The sequence below is a fragment of the Lycium barbarum genome, chromosome 12, assembly GCF_019175385.1.
Source record: "Lycium barbarum isolate Lr01 chromosome 12, ASM1917538v2, whole genome shotgun sequence".
Classification (NCBI taxonomy): domain Eukaryota; kingdom Viridiplantae; phylum Streptophyta; class Magnoliopsida; order Solanales; family Solanaceae; genus Lycium; species Lycium barbarum.
Genome location: NC_083348.1, coordinates 101,974,649 through 101,996,234, shown reverse-complemented (window position 1 = coordinate 101,996,234; position 21,586 = coordinate 101,974,649). Strand labels below are relative to the sequence as shown.

General features: G+C 34.8%; 3 protein-coding genes across 5 annotated transcripts; 1 reads left to right on the top strand and 2 right to left on the bottom strand.

Annotated features, from left to right (window-relative positions):
• The first annotated feature begins 370 nt into the window (after positions 1-370).
• Positions 371-5,338, top strand: LOC132623628 (uncharacterized). The gene is made up of 11 exons (XM_060338411.1): positions 371-740; positions 1,737-1,771; positions 2,134-2,470; positions 2,755-2,838; positions 3,109-3,189; positions 3,367-3,502; positions 3,579-3,741; positions 3,834-3,962; positions 4,367-4,561; positions 4,690-4,812; positions 4,945-5,338. Exons 3-11 carry the CDS (start codon positions 2,221-2,223, stop codon positions 5,068-5,070), a joined length of 1,287 nt encoding a protein of 428 aa, XP_060194394.1. The 5' UTR covers positions 371-740; positions 1,737-1,771; positions 2,134-2,220; the 3' UTR covers positions 5,071-5,338.
• Positions 5,339-8,095: 2,757 nt separating this feature from the next.
• On the bottom strand, positions 8,096-14,488 carry LOC132622118 (protein IMPAIRED IN BABA-INDUCED STERILITY 1-like). 2 transcript variants are annotated; one of them, XM_060336653.1, is made up of 10 exons: positions 13,450-14,485; positions 12,368-12,652; positions 11,914-12,231; positions 11,265-11,492; positions 11,009-11,106; positions 10,518-10,626; positions 9,978-10,433; positions 8,775-8,898; positions 8,606-8,656; positions 8,096-8,468 (listed from the first exon to the last, which is right to left on the bottom strand). In XM_060336653.1, exons 1-9 carry the CDS (start codon positions 13,810-13,812, stop codon positions 8,649-8,651), a joined length of 1,989 nt encoding a protein of 662 aa, XP_060192636.1. In that variant the 5' UTR covers positions 13,813-14,485; the 3' UTR covers positions 8,096-8,468; positions 8,606-8,648. The 2 variants fall into 2 exon arrangements, with proteins under 2 accessions (XP_060192636.1, XP_060192637.1); XM_060336654.1 differs by lacking the exon at positions 12,368-12,652 and having other exon boundaries at positions 8,096-8,656; positions 13,450-14,488.
• A 1,060-nt stretch (positions 14,489-15,548) lies between these two features.
• Positions 15,549-19,662, bottom strand: LOC132622062 (probable WRKY transcription factor 3). Of its 2 annotated transcripts, XM_060336584.1 has the most exons (5): positions 19,061-19,662; positions 17,878-18,377; positions 17,398-17,550; positions 16,012-16,187; positions 15,549-15,928 (listed from the first exon to the last, which is right to left on the bottom strand). In XM_060336584.1, the coding sequence occupies exons 1-4, from the start codon at positions 19,424-19,426 to the stop codon at positions 16,028-16,030; spliced, it is 1,179 nt and encodes a 392-aa protein (XP_060192567.1). In that variant the 5' UTR covers positions 19,427-19,662; the 3' UTR covers positions 15,549-15,928; positions 16,012-16,027. The 2 variants fall into 2 exon arrangements, with proteins under 2 accessions (XP_060192567.1, XP_060192566.1); XM_060336583.1 differs by having other exon boundaries at positions 15,549-16,187; positions 19,061-19,660.
• Between the last annotated feature and the right edge of the window lie 1,924 nt (positions 19,663-21,586).

Below are 21,586 nucleotides of genomic sequence, written 5' to 3'. Positions count from 1 at the left end.
GTAATTAAATGTGAAGTACCCAATTAAAAAATGACACGTAGTCAGATTTTATGCGAAATACATTCTCCTTGCCACGTCAGCGCTTAGGGTGGTAATTATTCCGTTTTAAAAAAAGTTCAGGAGAGTAATGGGACTCCTGAAAAGATAAAGTGTGTCTTAACAACTTTGATCAAAGTTCGGGGTAAGAGTGCCTTATTATTTTAAGGACTCGTTCTGTTTGATGTATTAGATAAAATAATCATATAATATAATTTGTATTATATTTTGAACCGACGCATAGTATAATTTAATACATCAATAAGTATATATACTTTTTTTTACATGATATAACATGAAATAGTAGTACATGAATTAGAGAGGAGTGGAGCGAGTAACTAAATAAACAAACACAAATCTGAAAAGACGTTTGTGTCCCTCCTCCTCTTCGTCTTCCTTGTCTTCCTCCTGGTTTTTCTCATTTCTCTGTGAAAGTTTCTCTATCTATATATATAATCACCCTATCAAATCCTAACACCAATACATATATTCAGAAAAAAAAAACGAAAAAAGAAAATAGTTGTATATTATAGTATATAAATAAGAAGATCATCAGGTTGTAAAGAGAGAAGGTTCGGAAGTGTGCTTGGATCCGAACGTCGGACCCAACACTTCCTCTCTTCTCTAAGCTTCCCTCCTTTTTTTGGTTTTTTTCTTCTTCATCGCCGAACGCCACGTAGGCCTCTTCATTTTTCCTTCACCAGGTATGCCTTTTTTCTTATATGAGTTTCTTTTTATATTTTGACATTGTTGTTGAATCACATTTCCAAACTTCCTCTTTATTTCCCTGTGAATTCATTTTCTGTTCGTATTTAATCGTTTCGAGTGCTGGAAGCAGCAACTAATGCTTGCATTAGATAGGCGGTCTACGACACACATCTTGTAGGCTGCTTTGTGCACCAGGATGTCCTTTTGTTTTATTTAATCGCTTTGCTTTAAAGTAGGTGCTATTGAATTTAATGGTTTCACATAATAGAATGTTATTTCGATTTTTTGGTTAACTTTTGTTTCCAAGGCCTGTTGATTCATAGATTGTTGCCATTATGGTTCTTCATTTTCATATACGTCTCGTATTCTCATATTTTTCTGGTTTTTGTTAATAATCCTAGTTCTTATTTTGGCGTTTTCTGTTTTCACTTTCATCTCAACTTAATCTCCACGGAAATGCTTTTGTTAAGAAGAATAGTGCTTTTATTTATTTGTCCGCTTGGGTGCGTTATATCCAATACATTTATGGATTTTGTCCTCTGCTAATTATGATGTGACCCATTTGATTATAACTGATCTGACATATTTTTATTTGATTCAGTCTCGGAAAGTGAACACAAACTCATCATGTTCGTTCCATCTTTTTCGCCCCTATCTTTTTTAAAAAGGCAAGGCAACTTATAAAAATGAAATAAAAAAAGTGGAAGAAATTAAAGCAGCTTATCTTGTCACTTTTTTAATAATCTTGCTTCTATGTCCTCACCTTTTCAATTATGTCTCAGTTTTCTCTTTTTTTCATCCTCCTTTTTCATCTGCAAATCACATGAAACAACTGAAGCGAAGATTGTTTTATAGTTGGATTTACTCAGTTGTCTTTTGGGTTTCACTGCTTTTAAGCCAGCAAGAAGTTATTTATTTCAGGTCTTTAATAGATTTGTGAACTGCCAAATGAAGACTAATTAATGTTGATTTAATTAAATGCTTCTTTGCAGACGGGTGATGCTCAATTTTGGAACTTTTACTGAGAGTAAGACACATTCTTTTCAAACTGGCCATTTTACATATCTAGCTGTTAGTTCAAGATGTTAATACTCTTTTACTTTTCTTAGTCCAGTAGAGCAAAATTATATGCTTAGATATCTCTATATTTTTCAAAATCTATACATTTTGGCCCCAAATTCAAATCTTATATCTCCATCCAACTTTAATAATTTTGTGGATTTACCTAGATGGATGATTATTTTCACTTACCAAAATTTCATGCTTTGGGTTCATACAAGTACAACTGCGGCAAGTTGTCTGAGATTGAGGTTGTTGTTGGTAGTGTACTAGTACTAGTACTTGTATGTATAACCACTCATTTCAAATTTTCTTTTATGCTTGTGCCAGGTATCCTTATTTCGTGTTCCACCTAGAAGTGGCGTCTCGCATGGGATAGTATCGATTGGCAGATAATTTGTCAGCTGAGTCAAAGGAATGGGTGCTTGTGTATCAACTCCAGCAATACCTATCAAAATGAGGAAGAGATTTCCTGGTCGCCCTAGAAAGTACCATGGAAAGAATTCAAAATCTGTTCCGAAAATAAACAGTGATGGAGCTCGGGTAACAGATATTGCTGTTAGTGAGTTTGTTCACAAAACCACAACCTGTAGAAGATCTGAATGCTCCAGTTCTAAAGTCAAGGTTACTCAGTTGCAGTGGAGCCATAGTCAAATTGATGCCAATGGTATGTAATCTTTCTGTTTCTTGTTTCGAACTTTACCTTTTGCATATGCTTATGATTGATAAAAAAATATATCTAATTAAACCATATTAACTGCTGGTTCTTATTTTGTTGATGGCCCCAGAATATAGTTCATTGATCGATGGCTGTAGTGTTAAGTATATTGTGGTGCTTTTCTGTTGACAAGAAGGACCATGTGAAAGGAGTTTAGTTAGATTGAGCAACTAACAAATCAGATTTTATTTTGACTACGACTTGCAATAACGAGCGGTTTACCTGCTTTGCAGTTCTTTGCCAGGACGATGCATGGTTTGACACAGTCAGCATTTTTGAGTCTGACTCAGATGATGAATTCAGTAGTGTTCATGGAGGTAACTTTGTTTTAATATCTTTATTTTCTTACTGTAGCCAATGACTTGTTCAGATTTTGGACTAAGAAATTTTTGAATGATTACTACTCTTGGAATACCTTTTGCTTTGTAAACCTTAGCTCTCCAAGGGTTTTTATAGTCCTTCAGATCGACGTATTTAATTTATTCTATATCATAGTCTGCTCTCTGTTACATATCATAGTCTGCTCTACCACAGCTACTTACTTCCAATGAGTTCCAGTGACAAGATCATTAATGCATCAAATTCAGGTCGAGTTTCTCAAGTAAGGAAATCAACAATTATAAGGCTCTCTCTGAGAACATCTGTTGAAGAAGAAAAAAGTGGATTTCGTAAGTACCTTATGATTTTCCATTTAGGCATAACCTCCTGGTTATTTTGTAATCTAAGAACTATACTGAATCATGACGTGACACTGTTCTGCTTTATTTCCTTCTTCTGGAATGTAAAGAAATGTGAAAAAACTAATGCAGAGTTTATATACATTAACCATAACGGTACTCCTGTAGGTGCACCAAGAAAATATCTTTTGCGTCCAAGGGCTGGGCTCATTGTTCCTCGTTGTACAGAAGAAAAGCCAACTGCAGGAAGTTGGTCTGAGATTGAGCCCTCGACCTTTAAGCTCCGTAGCAATAGTTTTTTCACGTATGCTCTTAATTTGCCCTTTTTTTGTCATCTGTCCTGTTTATTTAATTAATCCATTTGTTTCTTTGCATTACAGAGATAAGAAAAAATCACCTGCTCCAAATGCGTCTCCGTATACTCCTATTGGAGTCGATTTATTTTTGTGCCCAAGAAAGATCAATCACATTGCACAACATGTTGAGCTTCCTTCTGTAAAAGGAGATGGAAAATTACCTCCTCTACTAATTGTCAACATTCAGGCAATGACTGAACCCCCTCCCCTCCCCCCACAAAGGAAAAAATGATCAATTAGTATTATATGCTAATGAAATAAAGTTGCTCTGCTGTACAGTTACCTACTTATCCTGCTCCAATGTTCATTGGTGATGCTGACGGCGAAGGGCTGAGCCTTGTATTATATTTTAAACTTTCTGAAACTTTAGAGAAAGACATCTCTTCGCAGTTCCAGGACAGCATCAAGGTAGGTTATGTCTAATTTTTACAAGCAAAAGCTCCACCTTAGGTTATAACACTTCCGCTGGGATGATTTTTTGGTTCACTTCCATGTCTCCATATTTTTTTCCCCTGCTCCTTGAAAAGCGCCACCTTAGGTTATAACACTTCCGTTGGGATGATTTTTTTGTTCACTTCCATGTCTCCATGTTTTTTTCCCCTGCTCCTGGGGCAGTGGTTATTTCCACATGCAAAACATTAGTCTTGGGATTTCCTTATATCACACTTTTGCTGACATGGTCTTTTTTTTTCTTATGAAAATGTAGTGATCCTCTAAGCCGTTTACTTTCTAGTGGAACTGGTGGAGAGGGAGAGAAATAACTGTAACTTGTTTCCCAATTTGATTATCCTTTCTATTGGCATGTGTGGCAGAGATTTATTGATGATGATATGGAGAAGGTTAAAGGATTTGCAAAAGATTCAATAGTTCCTTTCAGAGAGAGGTTGAAAATAATGGTTGGGGTGGTTAATCCAGAAGATCTTGTTTCCAGTTCGACTGAAAGGAAGCTTTTGAATAGTTACAACGAGAAACCTGTGCTTTCCCGCCCTCAACACAGATTTTATCAGGTGGATCTTCTGTGATTATCTTTTACTTACTGCTCTATTGCTTTGGTTAATAGTCAGTTTAATTAGCAGTGATTTGGCTGTTCTTGAACATCAGAACGAATTAATTACCTCTTCTTTGTTAACTGCAGGGCTCAAATTACTTTGAGATTGATCTTGATATTCATCGATTCAGCTACATAGCAAGAAGGGGACTTGACGCTTTTAGAGATCGGTTACAGCATGGAATACTGGATCTTGGTCTAACAATCCAGGTTTCTTGTTATTATACTTTTCCCTAGTTTCTTGGCTTTATACTGGTATTCTCTAAGGATTTAACTTATATACACTATAGTGTAAAGAATTTTTATGCTATCAGGATTTAACTCATTCACTAAATCCTGCAGGCACAAAAGCCGGAGGAGCTGCCAGAGAAAGTGCTTGCTTGTGTGAGATTGAACATGATTGATTTTGTTGACCATGGACAAATTCCAACTCTAATGAGCATTGAGGAAGATGAATGTTCATACTAATAAAACCAATGATACTTTGCATGTTGCATGGGGGAGTTTTCAAATGGTCCCTTGTTGATCAAGCAATTCCGACTTTCTATACAAGACAAGAAAAAAAAAAAACACTGTATAAGAAGAGAATGAGTATTGTATTCTGAAAGATGAAATTAAAAGGTGATCATGTTGATACTGATACTTTGTGTAAGGTCCAGCATTTTTTTAACTGATCACCCCCTTAACATAATTTAGTACTAATAAAAACCACTATCACTTATCATTTACTTGAAGATACCGTATATATTTGAGAAGGCAATTGAGTGTTTTTAAATTCAACTTTTCAAGTCTATTTGCTTGTGTACGAGGACAACTACAAACTAATTTCATTTGCACCTAAATAGGATGATAATCAAGTATTTAATTGACGCGCCTCAAAACACATTCTTTAATTTAAACTCTATTTATTTTATTTATCTCTCTATTATTTCCTCCATCAGAAACTTTAGATGATATCAAATTCTATCATCTTAAATGAATAATAAAAATAGTAAATACTTATTCGCATCCGATGTTTACATTAAACGTGTAAATTTACTATAGTTAAGTGTCTTAATAAGGTGAAAATACATGTTCATTAACCATAGTTAAGTGTTAAAGCTCTATATACATATACATGTCCTGCATTTATTGGCTCTATATAATAAAAACCTACATGGTGATTATTGCTGATGTGAGGCAATTGGCCTATAAGCATACAAATCGCAATTAGAGAACCAAAATTCAGAATATTAGGAAGCTTTTAACGTTGCTAATATAATGAACAAAAGATATTAGCTATTATCTTAAAATAAAAGAGAGAATATTTTTCTTTTTTTTTGCGCGGATTTCCCTTCATTTAGGGTGGTTTTTAATTTTTGTCCTTCAAATTGGTGGTCTTTAAGTTTTGCCCTTCGCTTAATACCCGAGGTTGTGGGTTCGAACCCCAGCTCAGTAAAAAAAAAATCACAAGGCAGAATTCAACAAAATTCTGGCCATGCAAATTCTGCCTTAAGGCAGAGTGTTGAAGGCAAAACTCTGCCTTGCGAATCTAAACTCTACCTTGCGATTTTTTTTTTATTTTTGACTGAGAGAGAGTTCGAACCCGAAACCAAGGAATTTTTAGCGATGGGCAAAAGTTAGAGACAACCAATTTGAGGGACAAAAATTAAAGACCACTCCTCCCAGCGAAGGACGATCCTGCAAAAGACCACCCCCCGCGAAGGGCGATCCTGCAAATTGCCCAATTTTTTTTCATGCTTTAAAAGAGGTTGATACCATTTGAAAATCTTATTTTTGATAGGAAAAAGGTGAGTTGGGTCTGCTGTCCCAAATTTTAGATTTTATGTTAGAAGATTATTGACCATTGCTAGGTCTGGAGGTGGAGATGTGCAGAACTAATTTAGGGTTTCGAGTCTTTTGACTAATTATTTCAATTATCTTAAATTCTTATTTTTAAAATTTGCTACTTTTTTTTTTTTTTGGGGGGGGGGGGGGGGGGGGTATCTTTTCGACCTTGAAATCAAATGAACCATTATTAATGAGAAGAACGGGTTAACGCCAACTATGCTCAGATGATTTATGCAATTGTATTGCATTTCCTCAATTTGCATGGTATTACTCATTCTGATTTCTGACGTTACAATTTTGAATTAAAATGAACAATCACTCCGGTGGATATTGTATTCATATATAATAACACAGGAAAGATTTGAGTTTCTCCTAAACCATAATGAGAACGAGGCATACAAGTTGGAGTATAACTGATTACTTCCTGTTCATTATTTCCTTGTCTAATTCTTCTCATTTAACAAACCATGGTCTATTACTACCCTTCAATGTTTCGTATAGATTCCACTTTTTTAAAGATTTTGCATCATTGCTTTGTACATTCGTTCTCTGTCCTTTGCAGGTGACTCTTCAGTGACCCTACTGCATATACAATTAATAACAATTTGACATTAACCATTTTTCACTTTGCAAGGAGACATTTAACTTTGACTTTGTCCAAATATAAGAAGGTTTCCCTATCATATTCCATAGTTTGATTTCACCAAGTGTAATAAGTTACTACGAAGATAACTGGATGATATACAAGACATGATTTTCTGATTAGATCATTTTTCGAAGCCTTTTGGGGCTCTAGTATAATTGGGTAAGCAAGCTTAGCTCACTCGAACTAGTTTGAAATTGAGGCGTAATTGATTAACATGAAGTGTCAGGATGACCATACAGGATCTCATGATTAGTAGCAGCTTCATTGTAAGTTCGTACTATATTTCATCCCCTTTCTCCCACTCTGTCCCAAAGAGTAACTAGGACCAATTTAATAACATTTTTATATTTGAACCTGTACATTTTTTTAGGCTTAATGCATATGCGGCCCCCTAAACTTGTCTTTTTTTTTTTCTTTTCATTTTAGCACCTCAACTAAATGTTGTTCCTATTGAACCCCTGAACTCGTTCTCAAGTGTGTCTATCAAACACAATCCAACTTACATAGTATTCCATCTTTAATGTAGCAACATGCTAATATATATTCTAATTTAATTATGCCATCTTTTAGCTAAGATTAGCAGCAATTGAGAGGCGGAAAAAGAGTAGCTTTTAATTAAGCAATAACAGAAGAGCATAAACTGACACTTCCATGACCTAAAGAATAACTTACCACATATCTAAAATATGATTCCGCCTTCATTTCCTCAATTTAGTTTCTGCTTCTAATAAAAATCAGATTTAGGGGGTTTGATAGACACACTTGAGGACAAGTTCAGGGGTTCAATAGGAACAACACTTAGTTGAGATGTCAAAATGCAAAAAAGGGACAAGTTTAGGGGGCCGCATATTTAAGCCTTTTTTATTTTATTTGTAGATTGAGCTTCTACATGTGGATTAAAAAATATTCAGATGCTCAGTATTGAGTCAATGTAATGATGGAAGAGTGGAAAATGCGGTAGCACCATTCTTCATTCTCTCTCTCTTTTGAAGAATGCATATGTGCAGAAATAGTATAGAAAATAAACTGATTATATAACAGTTGAAAGCTCTGTAGTATATCATACCCTCTATGCCCATGATATATACAAGATAAACACAAAAATAGTATGAAAGCTGTATAACAAATGAGCTAAATGTGTAAAATACAAACTAAAAAAGAAAAAAAGAAAAAAAAAATGAAAAGCAAAAAAGAAAACAGAGATTATAAAATCAGGTTTGGATAGCAATAGGTGAGAATTCTAATGTTTTCTCCAAACCTGTTAATGAAATTTGCAAACCACTTTGAGCATCAATATTTTGGCTATCCCATTTGATTTCATATGATGTGAACTTGCATTCTTATGCATGATTTCTTCACCAGCTTCCCTGACGATCTGTTAGAACATTAACTGCAAGGATCAAAGTGCAAAGACAAGAAACCTCAAGAATGCTGCGCCATAAATAGCGGGTAAAAACAAGCTGCATCGCTCCCTAGACTTTCAATGGACTTTGAGGTACCGACAAGAGAGCTACAAAGTCAGCCTACCCTCGAAGTTCAATAGTTAATGTAGTCCTCTTAGCCATTCTGATTATACATCTGCAAGGGAAAAAAAACAAACTTTGTATAAGTTCTATGAAAAGAAATGTTTGATTAAAGTAGGTGACTCAGATATGTGTAGTTGATGTAAAGGCAAATATGGCAAGATTTCTTTTACCTCCATAGAACCGGGACCTATGACCAGCTTTTCGAATTTGATTATCCTGCTTGGAATCAAACTTCTGGGACTGACATAACAAAGGCCCCGAGAACGCAACCCTTCCTTGTTGGCCATCGTAATCCTGGTCATGTTTCAGAGAGATCACAGACCATAACACCAATATGTGAATAAAAAATAACCACCAGATATTTTTCCCTAATTCATATTTTTACGCTTCAATTCCTAGTTAATTAGGTTCGGCTATATGAATCCTCAATATGCATATTTGCTCCATTTTTGACAAATTTCATTTACACAATGCTTTGGGGTTCTCTAACACTAGATGTTCTCTATATGTTTTCTACTGACAAGAGAAATATCTAAACATGCAAAAAATATTGCTAGTAACTACTGAAACTAAATGTAAGCATACCAACATGATCAAACTTCAATTTCAACAAGATAATATCACCTACGTATATTGATCTTTTACTTCCATTATGTTATTTTTCATTAAGTCTACATGAATTTCGAGAGATTATAGATCCTCTGAAACAATCTTATTCCAGGTGACTTTAGGTCTATCTCGTCTACTTTTAACACTTCCTATTATCATGGCGTTGCACTTCCGGATCAATACATTTAGATGTCCATGAAGGACATGACCAAATCATCTCGAGCGACCTTCTCATTTTATTCTCCAAGTGTGCTAATTGCACGTTCTGCCGGATGTGATCATTTCTGGCACATCCATCTTAAGATTTGCATTTGTACGACACTCATCTAGTGATTTCGTCTATCTAAAGCACAATGACCACTAGGCTTCATCGTATCCTACGTGAAATTTGCTAAAACTTTTTTTTTCCCACCAAACAGTAATGTAACTCAACCTTAATGAATGAGATGAAACTCATCTTGAAGCCAACCTCTCAGATCTGCCATTTTGTCCTACTTTCATATCTAAATGTATGTGCGATATGCTCAATTCATGTCTCACCATAGAGATTGTGTACTCAAAGTGGATCTCTGCCGAGCATAGGAAAGGATAAAAATTTCCATAAATAAGTGAGATTCATCTTTCTCTAGAATGGTGGCAATTGGCCCCCTCAAGAAGATTGTCATATAACGAACACCATTTCACTTGCATCCAAAGCTAAAACCAACCCTTACATAACAAAAAACAGTAATCTAAAGCAGCTATGTTAGCGGGAGGATACTAACCATTGGTAGTTCCGGATCAGATGAGTCAAACGAATCTGGGCGTTCATGATGACCATGTTTCCTATGGTTAGAATGCTTGAAAGTGTGGGTCCTTCTTAAAAAGTCATCATTATCCTGCATGTTTGAGTCGAAGGTAATCCCAGCGTGCAGTACACCAGAAGGATCGAAGGCACTCAATTTTTGACTTCTTGAATTGGGAGGTGGATATAGTCTTGTGGCTGCAGAATCCTGTTTTCCTTTTTTGGCCCATGCGAAACCACTCGATTCTGGCATTTGCACAGGAACAGAAAGAATAGTGCTGTCTCCTTGAGACTCATCGGTCATCTGCGAGGTCTCTGACACTGTGTCGTTCAATGGTTTCATTGATATCCGTGAGACGGTAGCTCGTCTTCCTTTAGAAATATAGGCATTACTACCGTGATTTCTATGAGAACCATGACCATTTGCTTCAACTTCCTTCAAAAATACAAGACAACCTTCTCAATATACCATCATCAAGAGGAAATGTGAATACATGTGTCTGTAAGATGAGATAGAAACCTCTGTTGGAACCACTTTGCAGAAATTGCTTGGTTCTTGAAGAGCTCTCCGGGTTTTTCTTGAATTTCTTGAAGTTTCCGATGCTTGCACTGTGGAACTGCCTCTCTTTCTGAAAAAGCAAGGCTCCTTCAAATTAAGCTTTAAAGAGGATAAGAGAAATGCAAAGTCGTGAAAGGTGCACAGTTATTAGAAACAGAAATGTACTAGATGTATCAATTAATTCGTTAGAGCCAACTTATCGTGAATCCCGATAATGATGTGTTTGGGTAGGTTATCTATATAACTTCGAAGTGCAGCACTAAACTAATGCGCAAAGCAATGAATGACAGTGGAATGTCACTCTTTTATTTCTTTTTATTTTTTATTCGACTAGTCCATGCAAATGCAGATATTGTTCTTTGGCATTTATTGTTTTTCTGGCCCATCTATGGAATACGCAATGATTTATGGAACCACGTGCAGTAAAATCCTTTGCATGAAGAGGAATTCACCTTCGCGCTTCTTCCCGGAACTTTGCATCAATTTCCTTGTTCGGTGGGTACTTAGGCAGGCTCGATGAGTCACAAGCATAAGGCTTTGTATTGAAATACTAAAGAAAGGTACAACAAAAATTTGAACCAGGAAATTAGAAATTAGAGAAACCAGGAAAAAGAAACAAAAATAAAAGAATGAGGTGACTCCATCAAAATGGGAATTTTCCAGTGAGATAAAAACTCATACACTGCTGTCTGTCTTTGTTAAGCTTACCTCGGATTTGAGAGCAGATGAAGCAGTTCCACGTTTATGAGGATCTATTGAAAGAAGTGTTTCAATAAGGTTTACAGCAGTTTTTGGTAATTCTTTACATCTATCTCGAAGTGTACTGTCATATGGTTGCTTGGGCTTAAACATTGTAGCCAGTGGAAGTTTAGACCTTTTCCAGTAATCATCAGGTGGAGTACCACAGAGTTTGAAGATTTTGTGCAGTTGCTCAACCTGCAGGATAGACAAAACCAGAATTTTTTCACAAGTAACAAGGAACAGTGATAGGCATTCAACATTGGAGAATGATTTAATCACTTCATATCATTTTGGGAGGCTTTAGTCATATTAATTTAGCACTATTTATCAAGGGTTTTTTTCATATTTGGCCCGTCAACCAAAATTAATTACGGGCACTAGCTAAAATATACAAAACATATACATTGATCATATGTATTTATATATACAATATGTATATTACAAGTATAAATACATAACCTATACATTTGCTGGAAATTTTGTAAATTTGATCACCGAAAGACATTGACTGTAGTTATCTCATTTCTATCAATCATGTCCCATTTTTGCAGCATGCTTACAGAGATGCGTAAGAAATATTATCAAATTCGGTATAAGTTCTTTGGGAAATACTGACCTCGGTCCTCCCTTTCAGGAGTGGCCTTCCGAAAAAGAGTTCTGCAAAAACGCAACCAACACTCCACAAATCCACGGTGACCCCATAACTTGTTGATCCCAATAGAAGTTCAGGAGGTCGATACCATAATGTAACCACACGACTGGTCAGTGGTTGCTTGTGCCTTGAACTAAGGAAATTTGCAAGACCAAAATCTGCTATTTTCAGAATTCCTTCATTGTTAACCAAAATGTTGGAAACTTTAATATCCCGATGCATTATCCCTCGTGAATGGCAGTGCTCTAATCCGCTCAGTAGCTGCTGCATGTAGCATTTGATCTGCTTCCACAAAAAAAAAAAAAAAAAAAAAAAAAAAAAAAAACTGAGATAAAGAAACAGTCTTCCATTTTTATTTTGCAAGACAAGATAGATTCAAACAGTGATCTTAACAACAAATTTAATAAGACGAACCAACCTGTGAATCACTAAATTTGATGTCAGGACATGATAATAATCCAGATAAGTCATGTTCCATATACTCAAAAACAAGGTAAATGCTACATGATAACCGAGAAGTGATTATCCCTTCAAGCTTCATGATGTTTGGATGGTCAAGTTTGCGGAGAATTGCAATTTCTCGGGCCATAAATCTGACACTATCTGGTTGGAAATTGTCAAATCGCACCTTCTTTAGGGCGACCATTTTACCATTTTCAATATCACGTGCTCGGTAAACACTGCTATATGTACCTTGTCCAATCTACAGATGTTGAAAGCAGAAAGAATCTTCGTAAGAAGAAAATAATTTACATTAGTAGGGTGATGATATACAACTACAAATTACCAGTCCTTACCAGACAAAGCTAATATTAAACTAAGCAGCCAAGGCCAAAATATTTGGTTAAATCCCTCGATATAAAGTTATAAACCATGTCACCTAAGTCCCAACTCAGAGCCAAACCTATCTCGTATTTCCTAGAGCTGAATATGTTAGCTTCTTTACATGATTGATTGCAATAAAATAGGAGACAATGACAGGAATTACTACCTAATTTATTAAAGTTGCATGAAGCTACTGAAAGGATAAACTGTTTATGCATTAACACATGAACACAAATTTGTAAAATGAAAAATTATCAAAAGCTATTCTCTTGAAATAGTATTATAAGAAACCAACTTTCACTTGTCAAGACTTAGAAAACCATTCTTGGTTAATTACTAATGTAACACAGAAAAAAGATACATCAAACTATGGTATCCATTTAAGAATTTTAAAAATATGTCCAGATAATACGATGAGTCATGTTTTTATCTGCACGACATTGCACTTTCCCATTAAAGCAATAAGAGGTCGTTTGGTAGCTGGTTAGGAGCTAAGTTATTCATGTATTAAATCATATATAAAGTAATACCATACTTGGTAGCATCATTTTGCTATGTATAACTAATATCTACATAAAAAAATACATTGATTCCCTCATAACTAATCCATGTATTACTAATACCTGCATAACTCTAATCAGCTACCAAACAACCCCTAATTTTTTTATTTATTACCTTTTCTAATTTCTGGAACATGTTTGATTTAAGAGGCATCCATCCATCAATGGCTTCACCAGCAACGGCAGTCAGCCAAACAGGCCATCCAGCAGCCAAATGTTCACCTTCAGTTAACCTCCCAAATTTAATACTAAAACCCGACGCCTTTTTTTCAGCATTATTTCCCTTTTTAGAACCTCTCAATTTTCCTGAAAATCGACGAACAGAATCCTCGCCTTCTTTCTCAGGCTCCTCTTTGATCTTCTCCAAGGGGGCAAAACCAGCTTTAATATGCAAAGCATGATCAACATTGTCAACAGTCACCGACGAATCGTGGACCGGGGAATGGGATGTGGCTTGCTTAGAGCTGACGCAACCCATGACCCCCCAAAACCCATGAAAGAAATCGATCCAAATTGGGAAACAACCCGGATCGACCCGGGTAGAAAAATGGGTCAAAGGGAGGTGAAAATGGTGGTTAGCTCATTGGGTTTGCGAAAAAAAAAAAGATTGTTTTTTCCTGAAAATTGGGAAGAGAAAAGAGCTGATTGTTTGAGGTAGAGGACAATATGGGTAAAAAAAAATTTGTTTTTTTTTTGCGAGATATGCGGAGAGGAGAAAAGAGAATTTGAAATTTTAGAATAGTGCGAAAGCAGAGGAACGATAGAGAAAGAAGAAAGGGAAAACATTTTTGTGTGGGTTGTATTTGTGGGTCCAAGAATCATCATCATCATCCTCACCATCTTTATCTTTTGTTTTTTCACTTTGTCTGTTGAGACCAATTTTCATACGCCATTTTTACTTTACTTTGATTCACTATAATATTGCAGAGAGAGGATATAGGTGAAAGTAGCCGTTAGTAGTTCGTTTTCTTTCCTTTTTTCTGTTACCCATTTTGTTGTTGGGGTCGTGTGCTGGTGAGCTGCTGCTGGTGCAATAACAGTGAAGGGACAAGCCAACTGTTCAACTACTCATCTCTATATTAAGATTATTGAGTAATCATTGTAGCAAAATAATACCAATATTTTTTTCAGATTTGGACGGGAAGACAGAAAGTCACGCCACTGTCCCTTTTTTTTGGTCATGTCGTCTACTGTATTTCTCCCCGAGTAATTTTGAACATGTTTTAAGTAGTATTCCCTCTGTCTCATTTTAAGTGTCTTAGTTTGAATCTTGTGGTTATAAACTTATCATATGTCTGTAATGTACTAAAATATCTTTTAAATCTTATAGTTATAAACTTATCACGTATGATGTTTGAATTGTCAACTTAACTTACTAAATATAGAAAGAGGTACTTTAAAAAAAAAAAGTAAGACACTTTAAATTGGGACGGATGGAGTATAAAGTGTTAATTTGTAAAAAAGCTTATGCATGGTGTAATAAATTTAAACTCTTTTAGAAATGATGCGACATGCTATCATGTTACAAGCTAAGGCTCATCCACACAGATGTAACACTCTTCCAATGATTTACTAAATTCGTAGATCAGGAAGGTATAACAATATTGGAAGAGGGCTATAAAATGCACCATGACGATGTATGAAGTTAGTTAACGAGCTATAACAATCTCATCAAGGATAATATTTTATTTTCAAATTACTCAGTACTTCAGTAGTTGATGATTATACCAAACCTTATGAACTTATTATCGGTCTAAGTGGTTAAGTGAGTAATTGAAGTGAAGATATGTATTAATTACCATTGAGTCATAAAAGTGTATAAAGAGACGTGTATTATTGGGTTGGTAGAAAATATCAAGTCTAGGTAAAAAATTGTTACTGCAGCTTCTCTGGTCGAACCACCAACAACTAGTGGCGGATGTAGTGTTAGAGTTATGAATTCATCAGAACCTAGTAGTTTTAACTCTAATCCTTTATGTATTAAAGAATTCACTAAATAAAACAAATTTAAATAGATTTCGAACTTAGTAACTTAAATGGGTCGTGATAGAATTCTTGATTATCAAAAAGAGAGAAAACATATTAGATCTCCTTTTGAGAGGCAAAGCCCGTAACTTTATGAGACCCATAATGACTCGTAATTGCTAACAAACCTAACAAACAAGCTATTAAGCATAACTAATCGCATCCACTTGGTGGAAATAAACTGAAAAGGAAAATGGAATCAGCTGAGGATCAATTTGCAAACGAAATATAAGTTCTTATTTTTACAAGGTTGATATGGTATCAAAAAGTTGACAACTTTGCTTGAGTCAGCTCCTTTATTCTTCTGGATTAGAGTTTGAATCTGACCCAGGAAGCTTCAATGACAAGGACAAACTATCACACCTTTCTTTGCTTTATTAGACATCTTAGAAAGTAGCAATAGAGTGTACAATATTTCTAGAGACCAACCAACAAATTCATGGGGACCAGCATGTGGTTTTCAACAAGGATAGATCTTATTATCAGCTTTTTGTACAAAAGTTGGAAGCTCAAAACACATCCTCTCACCCTTTTACTTTTGGCAATGCTACTCATGTTACAATCCTTTCACACACGGGTATTTCAATGTTGTTTCCAGAAACCAAAATATTTTTGTGAACCGAAAGCCTCCAAATCACAATTTCTTACGTTCTCAACGCTAAGTATCTTTAGCTGTATTTATTCCTTGTTCCTCTATTCCTAATAACAGTGGGAATATCATGATTATGCTTGCCTTCGTACGTTGTTATGACAGCTTTTGGATCAGTTGAAGCCCTCTCGACTTGTTTGCGGACATTGCATCCACCATCTGTGCACCGATAGTAACTCCTGTAAATCAAGTTTGGATGCATAAGGGGATGATTCATGACATTTAAGAAAAGACCGGGAATCAAATAAGTGACGGTTTTCAGGGAAAGACACCTGCGAAATCATATTCTGGAAGGACAAAGAACTAGCTAGTGCTCAAACAAGACATTGCAGCTGATTATAGCACTTAATTCTAGTCTCTAGAGAATCTTATTGCACTTGTTTGTTCTAATCATATGCACATATGAAGATTTATAAATTCTGGCACATGCTTACGCATGAAAATTCATACATCCAGTACTTCCTGTTTCGTACAAAAATCTTACCTCTGGTGATTCAAGTAATATACTCAGGACTCAAGAGGGCTAAATTATGACAACACCGTTAAATTCACATGTAATGGCATTTTAACAGTATAAATAAAACATCATATGTAGTGATTTTTCCACTGCCCTCCCCTGTAGTCTATGGCATAACCAAAGATAGCAGATTATCTTGCATTTGCCGAGTTAATATTCACAAAAGTCAATATTGAACTTTACCATCAAATTCTTCATGTTCAAAACTGAAAGAGGATCATGAGCGGGCAAGTCAGATGGAATTCTTACGACCAAGATCCACTTTTATATTAATTTTCCAGCTGAACCACACTTACATTTTCTCTTTCTTGATATTGTTATAGCAATTTGAACACATGAAAAAAGAAAAAGAAAAGAGAACTATATTTTACAGCTTCCTTTTTACTACGTATATTATTTGAAAAGGGCTTGCCCTACAACTTACCCCTGTAGATCCAGAGTGTTCATCATTAGCGTTAAGCTGAAAATATTCATGACTCAGTGAAAAAGTTCGAAGCACTATTCAGAAATATTATAAGTCGGAGCAAGAAAACATGGTCTGATTGAATGAAAGTAACATTCTTAACTACAGGGTGGAAGTTTCCTCTGCTATCAGACTTCGCACTGTATCCATTTCAGAACTATAGTTTGTAAAATCATGATAGACAAAAAACTATGAACTACTGGTTTTGGTATAATTAAAAAGTTCAGGGAGATAAGCTAGCATCATTTCCTGGAGAGTTTACCAAAAAAACACGATGCACGCACACTCAAGTTCTTTAATTAGCATAATATACTTTACAAAAAACAAGACTCTTACAGAACAGCAACTAACATTAAATTGAAAAAATCCTGCAGTCGAATATATGTAGAATTGTAGACAACATAGGTACCTTGGGTGCTGAGACCCCTTTACCAACTTCTGCCCATATTTTCGCCATTTGTACCCGTCATCTAAGAAATCAACTTCACTTCTTGTCTGCAGAACAATCTTGGATTCAGCTACTGTGCCATGTGATGAAGCTAGAGTCTCAACTTCCGTCTTCCTGTGACATAGTAACTGAATTAGATACATACTTTTGTTGCTCTACAATATTTTGTTTCTTTTTTCATTTTTGGCCCATCAGCTGAAATTAATTACGGGCGCTAGCCAAATATAGAAAACCTGTCTGGTTATGTATTTTAAATGAATATTTATGTATATTATATGTATGTATTGTGTATATTATATGTATATTTATACTTAATATAAAAAACCTTTACATTTGTTGGCTTTTATATTTTTGAGTGGTCCAAAAATGTAACTATCCCATTTTTCTTCTTGTGTATAACAGAAGGATGGGGCATTCTTTACTCGTGAAAGGAGGACTCACGTTCTCTTTGAATCTGGTTCATGGTGCCACTCATCTACTTCTATCAAATTGCTTTCGGTTTCATCACATTCTGTTTTCACAAGAAGTTCAGTTGCCATTTGGGTTGGAACTTCGGAGCATTCAGTACTATCCAAAGCAGAACCATCTTTTCTTTGTTTGGTAGGTTGATGGTTGTGCCGGCCATTATATGTGATCTCAGTTATGTGACCATCAACGGATCGCTCAACCTTCTTCTTCACTTGACATTTGAGATGTGAGCACTTATAGTAGCTCCGAGGGCATTCACTACTTTTAACCTTTTTCTGGCCATATTTTCTCCATTTATAACCATCACAAGCTGGTTTATTGAGAGCAACAGAGGATGTCTTATTCTCAGATTGAGAAACCTCGAGCAGTTCAAATTGCTTACCCTCCTTGTCTGAAGATTCCATCGAGCTAGAAAATGCAGCCTGTGCTGTAACATGTGCTGGAGCCTGCTGGTGTGACATCCCAAAGGGACTCTACAAACAAATTGAAATTCAATAAGTAACCACATGATAACAATGTAATTAGACGACTTTTAGCTTAACTATTTCTATAACCAACCATTTGTTGCATCGTACTCCCTCCATCCCAAAATAAATGTCACCTTAGCAAAAAAAAAAAAAAAAATTGTCCCAAAATAAATGTCACCTTAGAAATTCAAGACAAAAATTGACAAGTGTTTCCAATTATGCCCTTAGCATTAAAGAAATAATTAACTTTAATTGCTCAATTCTCAAAAAAATCTACTATAGATAGTTTAGGAAACTTTACATTATATTTATTGATTTCTTAATGGACGTGATTTTTGATAAGGTGACACTTATTTTGGAACAGAGGGAGTAATTCACAGACTACCTTATCAGGGCCGGAGCTAGGTTAAGTCAAGGGGTTTTCGCCGAAAAATCACACTGTTTATGCAAGGTTAAAATTATTTTTATTATATATATAGTAGATGTTAAACCCTTGACTTTTTTTAACCTCCTTAGTATAAATACTGGCTCCGCCACCTTATTTAGGAATAATCTCTTCTAACAACGCATAGACTTACTAATTGAATGAAACAAGTAGCAACATCGCTAAATTAAAACAGTAAAAAAGAAAAGAAAGTCCTTGGCTGACTATTATTGCAAGTGAAATGAAGATTGAGTGGATTATATACCTGAAGTGGGGTAAGAAATCCAGGGGAATTAAGGAATCCAGAAGGACTAAAACCAGGGGGAATCATGAACAAAGGAGATTGAGCCAACACCAGCCCCAGGGGCCGATTCTCCTTATACCCAGACTTCTTTTGATCTCCAGAATCGTCAGGCAAAACGGTCGGTGAAGCCATGGCTCCGGCAAGAAGCTGAGAGAAAGAAGGGCAATCAGTACTATCAGGGCTCTGATCTGAGAAGAAACTGGAAACTAAAGTCATTGGACCAGGGCTAAAAGAGGGCATGTTACTAAAAAAGGAATCGAATGAGGGACGTGGTGGGATTGTTAAAGCTGGAAATGACATTGCTGAAGCTCCCCCTGTTTCTTTCATTTTCACTCTTCTTCTTGTTTGTCCACGCAAAAGAAAAAATCTATGATGATGGTAATTTGTTGGTCTTACTCAAGGGAAAAAGAAGATGGATTGGCTACTTATATATCGTTTGGAGTTGCTCTTCTGATGTGTGTGTATATATATTGGTTGGCTATTTGTAGAAGAGAGTATATGATGGGATGCAGTCGTCATTTGTCAACGTCAATGGTGTAATTTCTGCTCGACCTGCTTGCACCTTTGTTTTCCCGCTATTCTACACTATCTTTACTTACTTAAAAAGATAGTTACAGCATATGCAGTGTACGAGTTCACATCCATATATTTAAAGTTGGCCTAAATTACTCCTTGCGCTCTGTGCTGTTAGGTTGCAGTATTTTTTTCCTAATTTTTTTATAAAATGTTGTCAATAACGCTTTTGAGTAATTTTATAAGAAGTTTTTGCAATTTTTTCAAGATAATTGTTTCTTAAAGAAATACTTCATCCAGTCCTCTTTTAATATCATTTAAGTTAGAGATAAGGGTAAAAACACATTTCAACTATCATTTTTTTTTAGTTTCATACCTAAACTATCAGAACGTTAAAAAAACTACCTAAATTATTACTATCTAGTTTACAAAACACACCTCAAATTATTCTTGAATAACATGTAATCTACACTCTCCATTTTATATAAAAATGTTGCTAAGTGTTGTCCACGTGAATAAATAATGTCACAGTGGCACCTACATGGAAATTTAAAAAAAAAAAAAACTATTTGTTTAAAAAACAAACTGAAAAATAATAATTTTTGTAAAAAAATTATAGAAAAAATAAAAAATAGTTTAAAAATGGAAAAGTTATTTATTTATTTATTTTAAAAAGAAAATTGATTATTTAATTTTCACATTTAAAAAAAATCAACTTTTTCATTTTTTAAATCTTTTTTTTTCTGATTTTCTAAATTTTTTAATATTTTTTTACAAAAATTATTATTTTTTTAAAAAATCCATTTTTTTAAATGCTGATTTTTTTAAAAAAAAAATAGTGCAGTTTTTTTAAAAAAATATATATACATTTTTTTTATAAAAAAATATTATTTTTTAATTTACATGTAGGTGCCACCAGAGCATTACTTATGTCATGTAGACAATTTTTTTGAGAAAATTTGAGCTTCACTTGCCTTTTGGAGAGTGAGTTCACACGTTTAGTTCATGTGTGTTTTGCAAACTAGATAGTGATAGTTTAGGTAGTTTTCTCAACCTTATGATAGTTTAGTTATGAAACTAAAAAAAAAAAGTGATTGTTGGGGTGTGTTTTTGACTCTTGTCTCTTTAAGTTAACAACACTCATTTAGAAAATCATTCAATTGCATTAATCGTAAGGATTATTTGGCTCAATTAATCTTCATCTTCCCTCAGAGTGCACAAAAAAAAAAAAAAAAAAAAAAAAAACTGAAAACATTTTAGAAAACTGTATAGATCATTTACTAGAGTAATAGTAGATTTTCTTTTAAAATGTTAATGTGTTTTAGAGTAATAGTAGATTTTCTTTTAAAATGTTAATGTGTTTTAGAGTAATAGTAGATTTTCTTTTAAAAGTTAATGTGTTTTTGGTTTTCTAATGCAACATTTATTATGGACCAAATTTGTTTGACTAAAATGATTAGACGCAGTAGTTTTATTTTAGTCATTTTTCTACTCACAAACACTCATGAATTTTCTTTTCCAAAAACTAAAAAGGAGAAAAGCTATAACTATCCAAAAACATGTATTTTTCACAACTTTTTAAAATGTTCTTCCTAGAAGTAGTGTTTGGCACTTTGGCAGGCAGGCAATTTTATTTGGTGGGAGTTGGCACAACTATAAATTGCTCAGGATTTACTATCTTACATAGGTTAAATGAAATTCTAGAATTATTGGTTAAAAAAAGTTTTTGCCAAATCCAAATTAGGTCGGACTTATACGGTTTCAAGTACTTGTACTGCCCCAAAAATAAAACATGTCAAATTAAAAAGGACATAAATGGCAAATTATGAGAGTGGGTTCAAAATAATCCCTTAACTATGCACTTAACGGTTTTGGTCCTTTAAATTTGCCACAAGTTAACAAAAATGGTCCCTCAACTATGAGGGTTGGTTAAAAATAGTCCCTTAAGTATGCATTTAACAGTTTTGGTCCTTT

Coding starts and splice junctions, on each gene's coding strand:
- LOC132622118 (XM_060336653.1), bottom strand. CDS start 13,812: ATGGGTTGCGTCAGCTCTAAGCAAGCCACATCCCATTCCCCGGTCCAC. Junction 10,434..10,517: donor GCAAAGTGGTTCCAACAGAG/GTTTCTATCTCA, acceptor GTATTTTTGAAG/GAAGTTGAAGCAAATGGTCA. Junction 8,899..9,977: donor CTGATCCGGAACTACCAATG/GTTAGTATCCTC, acceptor AAACATGACCAG/GATTACGATGGCCAACAAGG.
- LOC132622062 (XM_060336584.1), bottom strand. CDS start 19,426: ATGAAAGAAACAGGGGGAGCTTCAGCAATGTCATTTCCAGCTTTAACA. Junction 18,378..19,060: donor GATTTCTTACCCCACTTCAG/GTATATAATCCA, acceptor ATTTGTTTGTAG/AGTCCCTTTGGGATGTCACA. Junction 16,188..17,397: donor AAGGGGTCTCAGCACCCAAG/GTACCTATGTTG, acceptor CTTGATTTACAG/GAGTTACTATCGGTGCACAG.
- LOC132623628 (XM_060338411.1), top strand. CDS start 2,221: ATGGGTGCTTGTGTATCAACTCCAGCAATACCTATCAAAATGAGGAAG. Junction 3,190..3,366: donor AGAAGAAAAAAGTGGATTTC/GTAAGTACCTTA, acceptor GTACTCCTGTAG/GTGCACCAAGAAAATATCTT. Junction 4,813..4,944: donor ATCTTGGTCTAACAATCCAG/GTTTCTTGTTAT, acceptor TAAATCCTGCAG/GCACAAAAGCCGGAGGAGCT.